The sequence below is a fragment of the Dreissena polymorpha genome, chromosome 10, assembly GCF_020536995.1.
Source record: "Dreissena polymorpha isolate Duluth1 chromosome 10, UMN_Dpol_1.0, whole genome shotgun sequence".
NCBI lineage: Eukaryota > Metazoa > Mollusca > Bivalvia > Myida > Dreissenidae > Dreissena > Dreissena polymorpha.
In genome coordinates this window covers 70,457,537-70,478,111 of record NC_068364.1, presented here as the reverse complement: position 1 = coordinate 70,478,111, position 20,575 = coordinate 70,457,537, and the positions used below count along the sequence as shown (strand labels likewise).

General features: G+C 38.0%; 1 protein-coding gene across 5 annotated transcripts in view; it reads left to right on the top strand.

The window, feature by feature from the left end:
• The window catches only part of LOC127847116 (activin receptor type-1-like), a 99,289-nt gene extending 79,127 nt beyond the window's left edge, over positions 1 to 20,162 (top strand). For all 5 annotated transcript variants that reach the window (XM_052378750.1, XM_052378751.1, XM_052378753.1 and 2 more), the window contains 7 exons: positions 1,429 to 1,528; positions 3,390 to 3,549; positions 5,569 to 5,729; positions 7,479 to 7,625; positions 10,152 to 10,304; positions 12,216 to 12,346; positions 16,222 to 20,162. In XM_052378750.1, coding sequence (XP_052234710.1) covers positions 1,429 to 1,528; positions 3,390 to 3,549; positions 5,569 to 5,729; positions 7,479 to 7,625; positions 10,152 to 10,304; positions 12,216 to 12,346; positions 16,222 to 16,416 — 1,047 coding nt within the window. In that variant the 3' untranslated portion in view covers positions 16,417 to 20,162. The remainder of the gene's footprint in view (positions 1 to 1,428; positions 1,529 to 3,389; positions 3,550 to 5,568; positions 5,730 to 7,478; positions 7,626 to 10,151; positions 10,305 to 12,215; positions 12,347 to 16,221) is intronic.
• The last annotated feature ends 413 nt before the right edge of the window (positions 20,163 to 20,575 follow it).

Genomic DNA, 20,575 nt, shown 5'->3' with positions numbered 1-20,575 from the left:
CAGCCGGTTCTGGTCGGTTGATTTTTCCCAGAGTTATGGCCCTTTGAAATTTTCCATTGTACATATAGTGCAATTCTCGTCCGGGCTATTTCTCAGCAACTTATCACGGGAATTCAATGAAACTTTATGGGAAGCTTCACTACCAAGAGGAGATGTGCATATTATCAGCCAGTTATGGTCGGATGATTTTTCACAGAGTTATGGCCCTTTGAAATTTTCCATTGTACATATAGTGCAATTCTTGTCCGAGCTATTTCTCAGCAATTTATTACGGGAATTCAATGAAACTTTATGGGAAGCTTCACTACTAACAGGAGATGTGCATATTATCAGCCGGTTATGGTCGGATGATTTTTCACAGAGTTATGGCCCTTTGAAATTTTCTATAAACTGTACATATAGTGCAATTCTTGTCCCGGCTATTTCTCCCCAACTACTGACTGGACTTCAATGAAGCTTTATGGGAAGCTAAACTACCTTGAGGAGATGCGCATGTTATTAGTGGGTTTCTGGTTAGATGAGTTATGGCCCTTTGAAATTTTTAAGTTGCTAAACCATCCATCATATTATTTTGTCCAAAGTTATGCCCCTCAAGACGTTTCTTTAATCTGAATATATAGTGCAATATCGTGACAAAAATTTTTTGGGGGGAGCATCACCCGTCTCCGACGGTTTCTTGTTTAACAGAAGTCTCTTCTAAACAAAATTTCAGTTTAGGCACAAAGTGTCATCCCTTGTTGGCTTGTGCAGGCTGCACAGACTTATCTGGGACAACACTTTACGCAGATTCATAAAGCCCAGTTTTACTAGAGCATGGCTCATATGTGTCTTGTTCTGAGAAAACTGGGCATAATACATGTGCGTAAAGTGTCGTCCCAGAATAGCCTGTGCAGTCCGCACAGGCTAATCAGGGACGACACTTTCCCCTTTTATGACATTTTTCATTTAAATGAAGTCTCTTCTTACCGAAAATCTTGTTAAGGCGGAAAGTGTCGTCCCTGATTAGCCTGTGCGGACTGCACAGGCTAATCTGGGACGACACTTTACGCACATGCATTAAGCCCAGTTTTCTCAGAACAAGACACATATAATAATGCTTTGAAACAAACACATTCGTAATTGTGTTGAATATAATGTTCCTGCTGAATTGTAACTATGATTTTTTCAACAGTAGCTGATAGATCAGTCATGCACCAGTGGGTTCGGGTTAGGTCTACTTGCGCGTTGAGTGTCGTCCAAGAAAGTGACCTCCCTTGTGGAGTCTGCATAGGCTAATCAGGATTGGCACTTTCTGCTTTTGTGGAATTTTTTGTTTAACAATTGTCTCCAGTGTAGCCAAAAAGTGTCATCCCTGATTAGCCACTCATACTGCTAAGGCATATACATTAAGCCCAGTTGTCCCAGAACTTTGCTGATTGTTTCTCACAGGAGCTGATAGATGAGTCATGCACCAGTGGGTCCGGGTCGGGACTGCCTGTGCTCGTTCAACAGACCGTGGCCAGACAGGTACAGCTGCTGGAGTGCATAGGTACGTAGGGGACGACTGAGGGATAAAGGCCAGGGCATAGGTTCAGTTATAGAAAATACAATTTTATTTACATAAATTATGATAGTGGGTTTTCTGTAATAGTAAAGTAAGCCCATTCTTAGTCAATTAAAATAGCCAATCAGTTTTTACTCTTAATGTTCTAACTTACATTATAACCTACATTTTAATTTGTTCGGAAAATATACATCGCTGTTGCCTGGGCCTAGTAAATTTCCAAATATGGTCATATTTATTATAGCATTTTACACAATACTTTTTAAAGTAACGTAAGCAATACATCACGTCCATGTTTTAAATAATAAAGCGTTTGGAGTCAAGGGAATTTAATTGGATCAAATGGAAAGTGATGTTCTTAATTTTAATGTAAATTGATGCAAACTTTCCCCCATAAGAAGCAAAGTGAAAATGGCTTTTGCAACCAGCATAAAACCAGAACAGCCTGCATGTAACTCTCAGTCTTTTTCGGGTCTTATGCTGTTTGCTGCTTATCAGTATCTTGGGGTTGGAAATGAAGCATTTAAAACTGGAATTTAGTAATAAAGGTATTTAATTAAATTTAACTTTCTAGGGGACTACAAATGCGTCAAAATATGTAACTAAGTGGTAAAATAAGTAACTAATTGGTAAAATAAGTAACTAATTGGTTAATAAGTAACTAATTGGTAAAATAAGTAACTAATTGGTAAATGGTTAAGGAGTATTATAAGTTCTGAGGAAATGGTAGGATGAAAGTTTGTGTTGGTAGCTTACATGCAGACCAAGCTTGCATTATTGTTTAAATTTATGTCTTCAAACCTGTTGAAAACCTGGTTTCTTGGCGTCTCCATGTTCCTCATTGATTTAATACTTGACTTTAGGCAATTTGCAGATGGTCTAGCGCAAAAAAAGGAATGAAACATACAAGATTAATGTCTTGAAAAATACATTTCTAAGTTCCAGGTTAAATTTATCTGGAAAATATAATTTCTTATCTTATCATTCAGTAGGTGAACTGTTAAACCTGTTGCATCTCTAATATTAATTTGTTTTGACTTTTTTTCTTGACTTGGCATTGGTCACTATGGTGTATTCAAATGTTAATACAACAGCAACATTTTTTTGACTGACACCTAGTGTTAGTGTCTGCCACAAAAGGACGCCATGGCGTAGTAAATATGGTGCCTGCCTAGGAGCCAGGAGGTCATGGGTTCCATCCCCACTGTGGGAGCGTTCTTTAAATCTTCTTAAAAGACACCAAGTACTGGTTCTACCCAGGAAGCAGACTCGAGATCTTCAGCTTTTGATACAATCAAGCTAAAATTAGTTTGTTTAAAAAAAATATATATATAAATTACATATATATATATATATATAATTAGTGTTTGACATGTCTTGTGAGTTTTTTGTTGTCAATACCAATGAAAGTGCGACCACGAGGTCACAGGTTCGATCTCCTTTCTGTAGATATCTCCACCAGGTACTGGTTCTGCCCAGGAAACGGACTCTAGAGTGTTATAATAAGCCTTGGGCTTTTGCTGCAATGGAGCGTAAATATATTGTCGTGTTCTAAGAAAACAGGGCATAATGCATGTGCATAAAGTTTCGTCCCAGATTAGCCTGTGCAGTCTGCACAGGCTAATCAGGGACGACACTTTCCGCTTTAATGACATATTTCGTTTAAATGAAGTCTCTTCTTAGCAAAAATCCAATTCAGGCGGAAAGTGTCATCCCTGATTAGCCTGTGCGGACTGCACAGGCTAATCTGGGACGACACTTTACGCACATGCAATATGCCCAGTTTTCTCAGAACGTGACTCATATAGCTATAAACTTATGACAGTGAGGCTTTCGTGATCTCTAGGCAAGGGTCACTATGGTGATGTTTGGAAGGGTAAATACCATGGAGAGATCGTGGCAGTGAAGGTGTTCATGACACACGACGAGGCGAGCTGGCGTAGAGAGACCGAGATCTACAACACCTGCCTGCTCAGGCATGACAACATACTGGGCTTCTATGCCAGGTAAGGTCTGCTACCCAGATCCTTATAGATATAAGTAAATGCGAGTAATCCCCCCTTCCTTTCCCCTTCTTTCACTGCCACAGACCTACAACACCTGCCTGTTCAGGCATGACAACATACCCGGCTTCTATGCCAGGTGAGTAGTTCCAACCTGTTTTCCCATGTGTCGGTGTGTTTTCAAATTTCACTAGTTTGTCCGCACCTGAGGCTGCATTATGTGAAGACCCTGAAAGTCTCTAAGCACTGCTACCTCATTAATTTCCTAGAATGTTGGGAAGAGTTTTGAATTAAAACTGCTTTATCTAGCTATTCAGGTTTTACAGAAAGGTATACAATTTTTGTGTGGCCTTGTGCTGTGGGTGGAAACTCAGAGCACCAAGAGGAAACCCTGCCTGCCAATTATGGTGACCACCAACCAAGTGCATATGGATCAGTAATGTGAAATCAACGTCATCGCGCATACTTTATAAGCCATAAATAAAACTATTTGGATGTTCAAAGGAATGAAACCATGAAGATATAAGCCAGAATAATTTAATAGCCAGACAATTGTATGGTCAGGAGTTGTTCATTTGCTGATAAACAATATTAATGTAAAGTTTATTTCCATGTTTAGATGAACTAAATAGGAAGTCGGGCAACTGAAATGATAGTTATATTTACATGCTATGCTAGTGCTAGTGATTGGGATTTCTTTTTATCGATAATTGGGTAGTTCAGATATGATGATTTTGTTCCTAAAATTCATACATGTTTATGTATAAATACAGACACCAATAGTAAGAGAATTTTTATTTCACACCCCTGTTTCGACTCAGGCTTGCAAATAACAGGGAGCCTGATTGCAAGCCACACAGAGTTATCGCTCAACTGTTAACAAGTCAACTGCATGTTCACTCCCCAGAGAATTCATTCTTACAATATTGTATTCTAGATAGAGTTGATGTATTTTAGAGTTGATAGAGTGCTATTCTAATAATGTTGTATTCTAGATAGAGTTGAAACAGTGTTATTCTAACAATGTTGTATTCTAGATAGAGTTGATAGAGTGCTATTCTAACAATGTTGTATTCTAGATAGGGTTGATAGAGTGCTATTCTAACAATGTTGTATTCTTGATAGAGTTGATAGAGTGCTAGACTAACAATGTTGTATTTTAGATAGAGTTGATAGAGTGCTAGACTAACAATGTTGTATTCTAGATACAGTTGATAGATTGCTATTCTAACAATGTTGTATTCTAGATAGAGTTGATAGAGTGCTATACTAACAATGTTGTATTCAAGATAGAGTTGATAGAGTGCTAGACTAACAATGTTGTATTTTAGATAGAGTTGATAGAGTGCTAGACTAACAATTTTGTATTCTAGATAGAGTTGATGGAGTGCTAGACTAACAATGTTGTATTCTAGATAGAGTTGATGGAGTGCTAGACTAACAATATTGTATTCTAGATAGAGTTGATGGAGTGCTAGACTAACAATGTTGTATTCTAGATAGAGTTGATGGAGTGCTAGACTAAAAATCTGAGAATCTCAAGTTCAGATTTCAGGCCCTATCACATAACTTGTGACGGCATTGGTCGCGCAAAAGTGTTTACGGTCATTTTTGTCTGTCCTCAGATTCATGCCATGCAAATGTCGGTAAATGGCATAAGTATTAGCATAAGTATTAGCATAAGTATTAGCATAAGTATTCACATAAGTATTAGCATAAGTATGTGCACAAAATAGGAACATGAGCCTTGTTCTGGGAAAACTGGGCTAAATTCATGTGTAAAAAGGGTTATTCCAGATAAGCCTGTGCAAACTGCACAGGCTTATCAGGGAAGGCACTTCGCCAAACTGGAACTTTGCATGAGACTTTCTTTAAAAGAAAGCGGAAATTTTTATCCTTCAATAGCCCGTGTGAACAGAATAGGCTGATCTTTGACGAAACTTCACTTGCATGCATTAGGCCCAGTTTTCACAGAAAGAGGCATATTTCAAAGTTATCACAGTTACCCCATCTCTGTTTCAGTGACATTACCTCACGTAACTCATGCAGCCAGATGTGGCTCATCATGCACTACCACCCAGACGGCTCCCTGTACGACCACCTCCAGTACAACGCCCTTGACCACGAGGCCATGCTGAGACTGCTCCATAGTGCCTGTGCTGGCCTGGTCCATCTGCATACAGGTAGATCACTTACAGGGATATTCATTTGGTTCCTTCGTCATTCCCCCCTCCCCCCCCCCCCCCCCCCCCCCCCCTCCCCCGTCATGAAAGTTTTGGCCTGGTCCATTTGCATACAGGAAAATCACATACTGGGACATTTATTTTTCTTCCTTTCTCCCCCACCCTTTCTTGCTCCATTAAAGTTGTGGCCTGGCCCGCCCTTCCTTCACCTACATGCTCCATTAAAGATGTGGCCATTTTGATTCCTTCCTCCTTCCCTTCCACCCTCCATGGGCTGGGCCATTTGCATACAGGTAGATCACATACAGGATAGTCATTTTGCTTTCGTAAACCCACCTCCATTGAGGCTCATTCTAAGAAAACCGGACAAAATGCATGTGCGTTAAGTGTCATCCAAGATAAGCCAGTGTAGTCCCTGCAGGCTATTCTGGGGTCCGTTTCATCAACGATCGTATGACAAAATTGGAATACGACACATTTTTCAAAGACGCATTTTTACTAAACATCAAATAATAATACTATTATTTTTCCGTATATCTATTCATTTCATTGTTTTCTCACATATGGTTTATATTTTGTATGCAAAGTTTTGGTTGACAGTATATGAGCTGCGTTCTGAGAAAACAGGATTTAATGCATGTGAGTAAAGTGACATCCCAGATTAGCCTGTGCTGTCTGCACAGGCTAATCAGGGACAACACTTTCCGCTTTTATGGTATTTTTAGTTTCAAGGAAGTCCCTCTTTACCGAAAATCAAGTTTAGGCGGAAAGTGTCGTCCCTGATTAGCTTGTGCGGACGCACATGCATTAAGCAAAATTTTCTCATAACAAGGCTCACATCTATTAGAGGTTTGATAAGGAATCAAAGGATTTGTGTCCCTTGGATTGTAAAAATTATGCCTTTTAGACATTTCCATGGTTCCAGTTGTTCATCCAAACTTAATACAAATGTTTGTGATAATAATATTTCTGCCAATTTCAATAACAAGTAAAATAATAATTTGAGTGATGGCCTTTTAATTCTCTCACTATCGCATTTTCAACCATGTCTCATATTTAAATAGTTTACAAGAGAACAAATAACCCTAGGATTTGCAGATTTAGCTCCCTAATAAAAAAATGGTTTGTTAACAGTGTCTGCTTTCTTTTGTTTATGGATTTATTGGGTCATTTTTGTCAAATAAGCCATTTAAATTTTGCCTGGTAAATACTGTATTTTAAAGTTGTCCTAACCCAATTAAAAAAAATTGCCCTTGGTCAACTTGTTTTTGCAATATGGGTCTTCATCCTAGTTGGTTGCAAGTAGCAAACAATTTTTTTTATCTTAACCCTTTCCCACTTAGAAGCAAAGTAAAAATGGCTATCTGCAAACAGCATCAAACCAGAACAGACTGCAAGTAACTTGCAGTCTGTTCAAATCGTATGCTGTTTGCTGCTCATCAGTATCTGAGGTTTGGAGATGAAGCCTTAAAAACTTGAATCTAGTAAGAAAGGTCTGACATTAAATATAACTTTCTAAGGGACTACAAATGCGTGAAAATACGTATATAAGTGGTAAAGGGTTAAGTTTTACCAACTGATGCACCCATTTGATGCTTGCACGATTAAATTGTGTGTATATAAAGCATCAAAGGAAAAATTGTTACGTCTTAAATGTAAAATAAACTAAATTAGGTTAGAAAACAATAAATGATGAACTATTTTTTTCTCACGCATTGTATACATAAAATTATGCTTCAACGATTGCAGAAATTCTCGGCAACAAGGGTAAGCCTGCCATTGCTCACCGAGACATAAAGTCGAAGAATATCCTGGTTAAACGTGATGGCACATCATGCATCGCTGACCTGGGATTGGCTGTCCTGCACAAATGTGAAAACAACTCCCTTAATCTAGGTCAGTATTCTATGGGTATTTGTAGTTTGTTATTTTCTTTGAAATGTTTATGCATTTTTAGCTCACCTGAGCACAATGTGCTCATGGTGAGCTTTTGTGATTGCCTTTTGTCCGTTGCCGTCGTGCGTTGTGCGGTGTTTGCCTTGTTAACACTCTAGAGGCCACATTTATTGTCCAATCTTCATGAACTTTGGTCAGATAATTGGTCTCAATGATATATTGGATGAGTTCGAAAATGTTAATATTTGCTTGAAAAACATGGCTTCCAAGGGGAAGGGCATTTTTCTTTGTATGGCTATATATGGCTATAGTTAAACCTTGTTAACACTCTAGAGGCCACATTTATTGTCCAATCTTCATGAATCGTGGTAAAAAGATTAAACCCAATAATATGTTGGATGAGTTTGAAAATGATGCCAGTTTGTTAAAAAACATGGCCGCCAGGGGGCGGGGCATTTTTCCTTATATGGCTATAGTAAAACCTTGTTAACACTCTAGAGGCCACATTTATTTTCCAATCGTCATGAAACTTGGTCTGAAGATTTGTCCCAATGATATCTTGGACATGTTCGAAAATGATTCCAGTTGCTTTAAAAACATGGCCGCCATGGGGCGGGGCATTATTTCTTATATGGCTATATATGGCTTTAGTAAAACCTTGTTAACACTCTAGAGGCCACATTTATCGTCCGATCTTCATGAAACTTGGTCAGAAGATTTGTCCCAATGATATCTTGGATGATTTTGAAAATTGTTCCGGTTGGTTAAAAAACATGGCCGCCAAGGGGGCGGGGCATTTTTCCTTACATAGCTTTAGTAAAACGTTGTTAACACTATAGAGGCCACATTTATTGTCCGATCATCATGAAACTTGGTCAAAAGATTTGTCATAATGATATCTTGGACATGTTTGAAAATGGTTCCGGTTGCTTAAAAAAAAACATGGCCATCACGGGGCGGGGCATTTTCCTTATATGGCTATATATGGCTTTTGTAAAACCTTGTTAACACTCTAGAGGCCACATTTATTGTTCAATCTTGATCCAACTTTGTCAGAAGATTCATCCAATATATATCTTGGCCGAGTTTGAAAATGGTTTGGGTTGTTTGAAAAACATGGCCACCAGGGGGCGGGGCATTTTTCCTTATATGGCTATAGTAAAACCTTGTTTACACTCAAGTTAAATATTCTCGAAGTTTAATGCAGTAATATTTATTTCGCAGAAAATTACTTAAGGGAGAAAAAACTGTTCATAGCTTGAACTGTTTGAATTCCAATCATGAATGCACACTTAATTACTCAAACTGATCACTTGTTTTGTCAAAGGTCTTGTTTCGAAAAATTATTATAGAGGTATCAACCCAACCTCCGCACAGAGATTTGACTGGAACCAGCATAGCTGGATCAAATCCCTGCCTTCATAACCAACCACATATTGATAGCCTAGCCAAGTGTTACAATAACTTTTCCGTTGTTTACTTTTTTTGTAATTTAGGTAATTATTTGTTTTATTATGAACCATATCTTATACACTTTTTTCAAAATATAAAATAGAATGAAACTACTTTTCATAATATAATACTTAAACAAACCAAAACGATCATACCAAATCTGGTAGGATTTTCTTGTGATGGCAGATTTTGTATGTGAGAGCAAGGAATGACAACTCTGGGTGGAGATTGGTATCAATTTAGCTTAAACTTAGTGAGAAGCTAGTTATCAGTGAAGGGTAGTGCAGTCAACAAGAGCCATAACCCTTGGTGGTTACATAGTTTTCAAGTTCAAATATATCAGTGTTCATCATTGATTTTCAGTTAAATCAGCAAAACAGATATTTGAAGATTTAATTTTTGAAAAAGATAAAAATGGGAAATAAAACTAATTTGTTAGAGCCTTGTTATGGGGAATTGGGGTTTAATTAATGTGTGTGAAGTGTCGTACCAGATACCGGTAAGCCTGTGCAGTCCAACAGGCTAATCAAGGATGACACTTTCTGTCTGAACTGCATTTTGGAAGGAAAGAGACTTCTGTTAAACAAAAATTCCATAAATCGGAAAATGTTGTCCCTGATAAGCTTGTACGGACTGCACAGGCTAATCTGATGCTACACTTTACGTGCTGGCATTTAGCTCCTTTTTGGCGCAGCTGATTAATATGATAACATTGCCTGGTTCCAAGAACAAGTTGGCATAAAAAGAGTAGCGATTAATACTAATGTATACATATGATACAATTTGCAGGCTTCAATAACAGGTTTAGAAGCGAAAGGAAAATGCCTATGTGCAAACAGCATAAAACCATAACAGCCTGCGAGTAACTCGCAGTCTGTTCAGGTTTTATGATGTATTCTGCTCATCAGTATCTGAGGGTTGGAAATGAAACCTTTAAAATTTGAATCTAGTAAGGAAGGTCTTTAATTAAATTTCATTTTCTTAGGGACTGCAAATGTTTGAAAATACGTATCTAAGGACTACAAATGTGTCAAAATACATATCTAAGTGGTTACTGGTTAACAATACTTCCAGGTGCCAACAACAAGGTGGGCACGAAGCGTTACATGGCCCCAGAGCTGCTGGATGAGACACTGAACCCCAAAGTGTTTGAGAGCTTCAAGTGTGTCGACATCTACGCATTCTCACTGGTCATGTGGGAGGCAGCGCGACGGTGTTACTCTCAAGGTTGGCAGCGGAAATGTGTTAACAATAATGATTTTATCATTCTGGGAAAATTGAGGCTTAAAGCTTGTGCGTTAAGTGTTGTCCCAGATTAATTATTCCCCCACAAAAGAAGTTTAGGGAGGTATATAAGAGTGAGCTTGTCGGTCGGTCGGTTGATCGGTCTGTCTGTCTGTATTAAGTGTCCGCTCTCTAATTCAAGTTGTTTTCATCCGATCTTCACCAAACTTGGTCAGATGATGTCTAGGTCAAGTTTGAATATGGGTCATGCTGGGTCAAAAACTAGGCCACGGGGTCACTTAGTGCGTTTTTTAACATTCAGCATGGTGTCCGCTCTCTAATTCAAGTACTTTTCATCCGATCTTCACTAAACTTGGTCAGAAGTTTTATCTAGATGATCTTAAGGCCAAGTTGAACATCAGCCATGCCAGATCAAAAACTAGGTCACGGGGTCACTTAGTACGTTTTACACATTCAGCATGGTGTCTGCTCTCTAATTCAAGTTGTTTTCATCCGATCTTCACTAAACTTGGTCAGATGTTGTATCAAAATTATGTCTAGGTGAAGATCGAACATGGGCTATGCCGGATCAAAAACTAGGTCACGGGGTCACTTAGTGCGTTTTTTAACATTCAGCATGGTGTCTGCTCTCTAATTCAAGTAGTTTTTATCCGATCTTAACTAAACTTGGTCAGAAGTTTTATCTAGATTATCTTAATACCAAGTTCAAATATGGGCCATGCCAGATAAAAAACTAGGTCACAGGGTCACTTAGTACGTTTTACACATTGAGCATGGTGTCCGCTCTCTAATTCAAGTAGTTTACATCGGATCTTCACCACACTTGGTAAGAAGTCGTATCTAGATGATGTGTAGGTCAAGTTCGAACATGGGCCATGCCGGGTCAAAAACTAGGTTACGGGGTCACTTAGTGCGTTTTAAACATTGAGCATGGTGTCTGGTGTTTTTTGTGAAGACAACATGCAAAATATTCAGTTCGTCATGTGGGGGTATTCGTCACGTCTGTGACAAAGCTCTAGTTTAAACTTCTATGTTTCATACGATATTCCAGCAAAAGTTCCAGATTTTTAATGATTTTTTTTGCTAGTCTGTTAATTACCTTTATTTATTAACACTTGTACCGTCAGACTAGCAGATTATATTTTGAATTGCCAAGACCTATTAATTGATAGTCCTGAATGGTCATACATAAGTTTAATTTCTAAATAAAGACAGAACGCTCTTGATTTTGTTGTTTTTATGCCCCTGAAGGAGGGCATATAGTGATCGGACTGTCCGTCCGTCTGTCCATCACACTTTGCGTTTAGGTTTCAAAAAATGCTCATAACTTCTATGTCGCTTCAGATAGCAATTTCATATTTGGCATGCATGTGTTTATGGACAAGGCCTTTCCATACACACACAAATTTTAACCCCTGTGACCTTGACCTTGAACTTTGGGTCGGCGTTTAGGTTTCAAAATCTGCATTTAGGTTTTGAAAAAAGCTCATAACTTCTATCAAGCGTTAATAGGGGGCATAAGTCATCCTATGGTGACAGCTCTTGTTGCTTCTATGAACATTATTATTATAGCCGTTATCTGTGAAAAGTGGGTTTAATGCATGTGCCTAAAGTGTCGTTCCAGATTAGTCTGTGCAGTCCGCACAGGCTAATAAGGGATGACACTTTTCGCCTAAAATGGATTTTCGCAAAGAAGAGACTTTCTTTAAAATAAAAATATCAGAAAAGCGGAAAGTGTTGTCCCTGATAAGCCCTAGTGGCTACATAGGTTAATCTGGGACAACACTTTACCAACATGCATTTAACCCCATTTTCACAGATCACGGCCCATTTGTATGAAAAACTGTCATAGTATTCTCTATATACGAACATCTTGCTTTATTTACACCCTAGGAATGGTTGAAGAATACAAAGTACCCTTTTGGGATGTGGTGCCATCCAACCCATCATTTGAGGACATGCGCAAGGTGGTGGTGGTAGAACATCAGAGACCTATTCTCCCTAACAGATGGGCCTCAGATTCTGTAAGTCATTACCTATTCCTCTATAAGATGGGCCTCAGATTCTGTAAGTCATTAACTATAAGATGGGCCTCAGATTCTGTAAGTCATTAACTACTCTCCTAAACAGATGGACCTCAGATTCTGTAAGTCAAGACCTATTCTCCCTAACAGATGGGCCTCAGATTCTGTAAGTCATGAACTATTATACGTAGCAGATGGGCCTCAGATTCTGTAAGTCATGAACTATTATACCTAGCAGATGGGCCTCAGATTCTGTAAGTCATGACCTATTCTTCCTAATAGATGGGCCTCAGATTATGTAACTCGTGACCTATTCTCCCTAACAGATGTGCCTCAGATTATGTTAGTCATGACCTATTCTCCCAAACAGATGGGCCTCAGATTATTAAGTCATGACTTATTCTCCCTAACAGATGGGCCTCACATTCTGTAACTCATGACCTATTCTCCCTAACAGATGGACCTCAGATTCTGTTAGTCATCCACTATTCCTCTAACAGATGGGCCTCAGATTCTGTAAGTCTTGACTATTCTCCCTAACTGATCGGCATCAGATTCTGTAAGTAATGACCTATTCCTCTATTAGATGGGCCTCAGATTCTGTAAGTCATGACTTATTCTCCCTAACAGATAGGCTTCACATTCTGTAACTCATGACCTATTCTCCCTAACAGATGGACCTCAGATTCTGTAAGTCATGACTTATTCTCCCTAACAAATGGGCCTCAGATTCTGTAAGTCATAACTTATTCTCCCTAACAGATGGGCCTCAGATTCTGTAAGTCATGACTTATTCCTCTAACAGATTGGCCTCAGATTCTGTGAATCATGAACTATTCTCCCTAACTGATGGGCCTCAGATTCTATAAGTCATGACCTATTCCTCTATTAGATGGGCCTCAGATTATGTAAGTCATGACTTATTCTCCATAACAAATGGGCCTTAGATTCTGTAGGTCATGACCTATTCCTCTATTAGAAGGGCCTAAGATTATGTAAGTCATGACCTATTCTTCCTAACAGACGGGCCTCAGATTCTGTAAGTCATGACTTATTCCTCTATAAGATGGGCCTCAGATTCTGTAAGTCATGAAATAATCTCCCTAACAGATGGGCCTCAGATACTGTAATTCATGACTTATTCTTCCTAACAAATGGGCCTCAGATTCTGTAAGTCATGATATATTCTCCCTAACAGATGGGCCTCAGATACTGTAACAGATGGGCCTCAGATACTGTAAGTCATGACCTATTCCTCTATTAGATGGGCCTCGGTTTCTGCAAGTCATGACTTATTCTCCCTAACAAATGGGCCTCAGATTCTGCAAGTTATGACCTATTCCTCTGTTAGAAGGGCCTACGTTTCTGTAAGTCATGACCTATTCTTCCTATCAGATGGGCCTCAGATTCTGTAAGTCATAACCTATTCCTCTGTTAGAAGGGCCTAAGATTCTTTTAGTCATGACATATTCTTCCTAACAGATAGGCCTCAGATTCTGTAAGTCATGACCTATTCTCCCAAACAGATGGGCAACAGATTCTATAAGTCATGACCTATTATCCTTAACAGATGGGCCTCAGATTATGTAAGTCATGACCTATTCTCCCAAACAGATGGACTTCAGATTCTATAAGTCATGACCTTTTCTCCCTAACAGATGGGCCTCATATTCTGTAAGTCATTGCCTATTCTCCCTAACAGATCAGCCTCAGATTCTGTAAGTCATGACCTATTCTCCAAAACAGATGGGTTTCAGATTCTGTAAGTCATGACCTATTCTCCCTAACAGATATCCCTCAGATTCTGTAAGTAATTAACTATTTTCCGGTACAGATGGGCCTCAGATTCTGTAAGTCATGAACTATGTTAGAAGAAGGCTCATTTAGGCCTTGTTCGGAGAAAAACTGGGCTTAATGCATTTGCCTGAAGTGTCATCCCAGGTCAGCCTGCACAATCTGTGCAGCCAGCTCATAAAATATGCACGAGAAGTTGTATTGTGTTCAAATGGGTATTATGAGAGTTTAAAAAAGAGATATATTACCTTAATTAACCATCTGTTCAGAATAAGTTAGGTATGATAATAATTTTACAGTGACAATTGAATTTCATATCATGTGTCTCTATCATACCTCTCCTGCTGCAACATTGTTTTTGTCCCCCACCACTAAAGTGGGGGACATATTGTTTTGCTCTGTCGCTTTGTTTGTTTGGTAAAACTTTAACATTTGCCAAAGCTTTTGCAATATTGAAGATAGCAACTTCATATTTGGCATGCATGTGTATCTCATGGAGCTGCACATTTTGAGTGGTGAAAGGTCAAGGTCATCCTTCACATTGGGGGTAAAATATATGGGTCAAAATCGCTCATTTAATGAACACTTTTGCAATATTGAAAATTGCGAAGTTTCATGTACGCTGCTCCCAAACTCTGGAACTCACTTCCATCAAACATTCGAGGTTCTTCAACACTGAATTCCTTCAAAAAGGCATTGAAAACTCACCTCTTCCTCCAATCCTATGCAATATAAGCAGTGGTTTATTCAGTTCATTGTATAAAATCTCATTCAGCACGAACTGGAAAAAAACCTTTTAAAGGAAGCATAATTATTCCTTTGGGGGGAAACTGGAAATAACCCTTTTAAAGGAAGCATAATTATTCCTTTGGGGGAAACTGGAAATAACCCTTTTAAAGGAAGCATAATTATTCCTTTGGGGGGAAACTGGAAATAACCCTTTTAAAGGAAGCATAATTATTCCTTTGGGGGAAACTGGAAATAACCCTTTTAAAGGAAGCATAATTATTCCTTTGTGGGGATACTGGAAATAACCCTTTTAAAGGAAGCATAATTATTCCTTTGGGGGGAAACTGGAAATAACCCTTTTAAAGGAAGTATAATTATTCCTTTGGGGGAAACTGGAAATAACCCTTTTAAAGGAAGCATAATTATTCTTTTGGGGGAAACTGGAAATAACCCTTTTAAAGGAAGCATAATTATTCTTTTGGGGGAAACTGGAAATAACCCTTTTAAAGGAAGCATAATTATTCCTTTGGGGGAAACTGGAAATAACCCTTTTAAAGGAAGCATAATTATTCCTTTGGGGGAAACTGGAAATAACCCTTTTAAAGGAAGCATAATTATTCCTTTGGGGGAAACTGGAAATAACCCTTTTAAAGGAAGCATAATTATTCCTTTGGGGGGAAACTGGAAATAACCCTTTTAAAGGAAGCATAATTATTCCTTTGGGGGAAACTGGAAATAACCCTTTTAAAGGAAGCATGATTATTCCTTTGGGGGGAAACTGGAAATAACCCTTTTAAAGGAAGAATAATTATTCCTTTGGGGGAAACTGGAAATAACCCTTTTAAAGGAAGCATAATTATTCCTTTGGGGGAAACTGGAAATAACCCTTTTAAAGGAAGCATAATTATTTCTTTGGGGGTTTGTGGACTCGTGGTAATGGTATCCTGACGTTACCCTTGTCTCTGTTCTGTTTTGTCACTGTTTTGTCTTGTTGATCTTTCTAATATATGGTAACTGTGCTTTTTTTTGTAGTACTTATAGTATTGGTATAATAGAGTAGTTTTAAAGTATAATTGAGTAGTTTTGATCGATTCTTTTGAAAGAGTGTTGCAAAATGTATGCGTATCTGCGATACGTTAAATGTTCTTATGTAAAGCGCCTTTGAACGTGCACTCTTACATGAAAAGGGCGCTATATAACATTGGTATAATAATAATAATAATATTTTGCATGCATGTGTATCTCATGGAGCTGCACATTTTGAGTGGTGAAAGGTCTAGGTCATCCTTCAAGCTCAAAGGTCAAATATATGGGAACATAGTGTTTCACAAACACATCTTGTTCTGTTTCAGATTTTGGCGCCCCTGTCTCGCGTAATACGAGAGTGCTGGAACCAGAAGCCAAAGGCGCGGTTAACGGTCCTCAGGTTGAAAAAGACTCTGCGGAAACTTTGGGAGGACGCTCAAGACGAGAAATTCATTGACAAGAGCTCGCTACGTGATAAGATCAACTCAGATCAAATCATTGAGAAAATAGTTGAGGTTTGATAAAGGATTTTTAAAGTATCAACTTGTTTTGAAGGAATTGATTGCGTAATTAGAAGTGATGTTTGAAAGTGTTTCATTTGAAATGATCAAGGCAAAGGAATCGATTCCGAAAAAATGGATTGTTGGTTAATAGTGTATATTCAAACAGATGAAATGTTGAAATTTATGAGTTTATCGATACGTGTTTGGTATTAGAAAGCATATCTTTTAAGTGATCAATTTTGTAATATTGATTCTAAACACAATTTTTTGGTTGAAAGGAGTGTCAATTTAATCAGATGAAATCTGATAGATTTATTGAGAAGTTTATGTTGTTTGACAACAATTGTTTATAGATCAACCTTCAAGAAATCAAATGAAGACAAATTGTTGTTGAAAGGGTGTACTTTAAATAGATGAAATCTGGTGAATTTGTAGAGAAAGTTTTGGTGTTACACTCAGCAAGAACGTGTGGGACTGATTTCAATGAGATAGGTTCAGATGAGGTCAGTTTATGTGTCTCAACACAAATGGACAAAAACGGATCAATTCATTGAGAAAATCGTTGCTGTGTGACAATATCATCATTGTTTTATAGAGTTTCTATATGTTGATTAAATGCATGGAACTGACAATTGACGTGAGGACAATTTGGAACAGTTCAGGGCTTGTAACAGATAATGGTTTCGGACAATGCATAATTGAGGACCAATGAACTGTACATTTATGATAGAGGTTTGTGTGAGTTGTGGTCAGTATACATGATTCCTCAGGAATATATGAGCCGCGCTCCCTGAAAGGGGGTTTAATGCATGTGCGTAGTGTTTGCACAGGCTATTCATGGACGACCCTTTCTGCTTTTATTGTATTTTCGTGACGAAAATCCAGTTTAGGCGGAAAGTGTCGTCTCTGATAAGCCTGTGCTCATAATCTGGGACAACACTTTACACACATGCATTTAAACACCATTTGTACAGATGGCGGCCCATATCAATTCAAGGTAAATTTGGGTGTGCATTTTTGGGTCATAGTTACTATGCAAAATCTATTATTTCTGTTCATAAATGGGAACAGTATAAAACATGTAAGCAATACTGTAGTTTACATTTTAATGTTTGCTGTTCAGTTCTATACATGACTGAAGACTTAAGGAATTTACTGCATGACACTTGACCATATACTGACCATTATCTGGCCAGTCTGTGACACTTGACCATTCTCTGGCCAGTCTGCGACACTTGACCATATACTGACCATTCTCTGGCCAGTCTGGGACACTTAAGCATATACTGACCATTCTATGGCCAGTCTGTGACACTTGACCATATACTGGCCATTCTCTGGCCAGTCTGTGACACTTGACCATATACTGACCATTCTTTGGCCAGTCTGGGGCACTTGACCATATACTGACCATTCTCTGGCCAGTCTGGGACACTTGACCATATACTGACCATTCTCTGGCCATTCTGTGACACTTGACCATATACTGACCATTCTATGGCTAGTCTGGGACACTTGACCATATACTGACTATTCTCTGGCCAGTCTGTGACACTTGACCATATACTGACCATTCTTTGGCTAGTCTGGATATCTTGTGAAAACTGAAATAATTATTTTTATTTGCAATCTTTGGAACTTTATATACTTATGTCATTAAGATAATCATTGGTTGTGTAAAATGAACTTTGACATTTATATTGTAAATATATCATAATCATTGGTTGTGTAAAATTAACTTTTACATTTATATTGTAAAGATATCAATCAGTTGTGTGTAAAATACATGTAAATAAAACAGTTGTACATATCTTGTTATATTTTAGTGTCATGGTGCATATTATTCTTGTCATTGTCAAATTAGATTGTGTTATTTCTTTTGTAATAAGTTTCTTTTTGAACAATATATTTAACCCTTTCCCACTCAAAAGGAAAGTGAAAATGACTATGTGCAAACAGCATAAAACCGGAACAGCCTGCGAGTGACTCGCAGTCTGTTCAGGTTCTATGCTGTTTGCTGCTCATCAGCATCTAAGGGTTGGAAATGAAGCCTTAAGAACTTAAATCTAGTAAGAAAGGTCTTTAATTAAATTTAACTTTCTTAGGCACAACAAATGCATTAAAATAAGTTTGATGGTGGTAGAGAGTTAAGATTTTAATTAACCTGTTTATGCCTAGCGTCTAGAAAAAAGGCCTTGGCAAACAGCGTAGACCCAGATGAGACGCCGCATGATGCGGCGTCTCATCTGTGTCTCCGCTGTTTGCTTAAAGTAATTTCTGTAAGAAATATTCTAAATATAAAAATAAGTATACTAGACATCCCTAATTTTGGAAATACATTGATCCAATTTAGAAGGAAGGGAGTGTCTACTAGGCATAAATGGGTTAACCCCCTGAGGATCTTTGACATTTAGGAGACTTTATATTTACCATCCGTCCTTTCTGTCTGTCCATGTGAATAACTGGGCCCTGTGATGTCTAAAACAAACAATGAATGTTGGTCATGCAGAAAAGTTTTGCTCTGTGATGGCTCATATGGTGTCGGTATAAAGGCTTGATGTTTATTTTCCCCTACCGGTTTCACCGGAGGGGACTTATGGTTTGCGCTCTGTGCGTCTGTCAGTCCGTCAGTCTGTCTGTCACACTTTTCTGGATCCTGCGATAACTTTAAAAGTTCGTAATATTTTTTCATGAAACTTGAAACATGGATAGATGGCAATATGGACATTATGCAGGTCATTTAATTGTGTTCCTTTTTCAATAATTCTGGTTGCTATGGCAACAAATATATATATATATATATAAATACTGACAATGGTGGAGTTTCACCGGTAGGGGACAATATTGCTTGGCAATAGTCTTGTTACATTTGGAATGCTCATTTTCGCTATTATCGCTTATGTATCATGTTATGACTAAGTCATGATTACATTCATTGTACGCATCATATTAGGGTCTGTGGTGTCTCATTGTTTTTAAACAGACCCATTATTTAGATTATTCTGCTTTCATTAACATTTCGGCATAGCGCCTTTATTACACTGTTTCCTTTAATTTGACATCTTTTGACAGCACGTTTTAAAAAAATAAAGTAAATGTTTATGAAAGTCAAAGGACGTTGCACATGATGACGTCATGAACAACATTATTTGGCTCCTAAAAAAACATTAAAATACGCCAAAAATGAATTAAATAAAAGATGTACCGGTAGTTAATAGAGTTTTTCAAAAGTTTTGATAAAGGTGCAATGCCCAAACATCAATGAAAGGAGTATAGTCAAAGGATGAATTATTATTTAATATCTCTTAGGATAATAACTCTGAAACCTATTCTTTTTAGCTCGGCTGTTTTCGGAGAAAACCCGAGGTATTGTCATAGCCAGCTCTTCATCCGCCGTCCGCATCATGCTAAAACCTTGACATTGGCTCTAAAATCAAAGTGCTTCTACCTACAACTTTGAAACTTCATATGTAGCTGCACCTTTATGAGTTCTACATGTCACACCCATTTTTGGGGTCACTAGGTCAAAGGTCAAGGTCACCCACAGCCGAGCGTTGGCACCTGCTATGCGGTGCTCTTGTTTAAGGCTCTTACCTTGGTGGCTGTGCCCATCTTGTATGTGTGATCTAGTGTTAAAAAAGCCACCATAAATATTATTTAATAATTGTAGATCTGATGGTTTAATGTGTAATTCTTTTTATTGTGTTATTTCTATAGTTGATTTGTATATATTTATGACGTGAATAAAGTGCAAGAAGTGGTAACTTAAGTTGCATATTTATTATGAGTTGCATATTTATTATGAAATGCTAGCAATTGGTGTTTAACAGAAACTTTGAAAGTACTTCACGGAGCAACCATATTGTATTTATTTGAAAAGTTCATAGTAAATAATTGAATGCTGCAATTATAATTAATCATAGGGGTTACTTACGTTATTAAAAAAAAAAGCAAATTAGTTTAATTGATTTCTCCAGTCAGATAGTTTGTGTCCAATAATAGGTGCTTATCCCTTGATGGTGTGTTAAAATCCTAACAAAGTAAGGCCTATTTAATAAAACTGTTTAACATTTGTCCTCAGTTTGTAAGACTGACCTTGACCTTAACGACACGAGTCCTACTTGTAATATAATTCCAGGTAATGGAGAACATTTGTGGTGTAGTGGATATGGTGCCC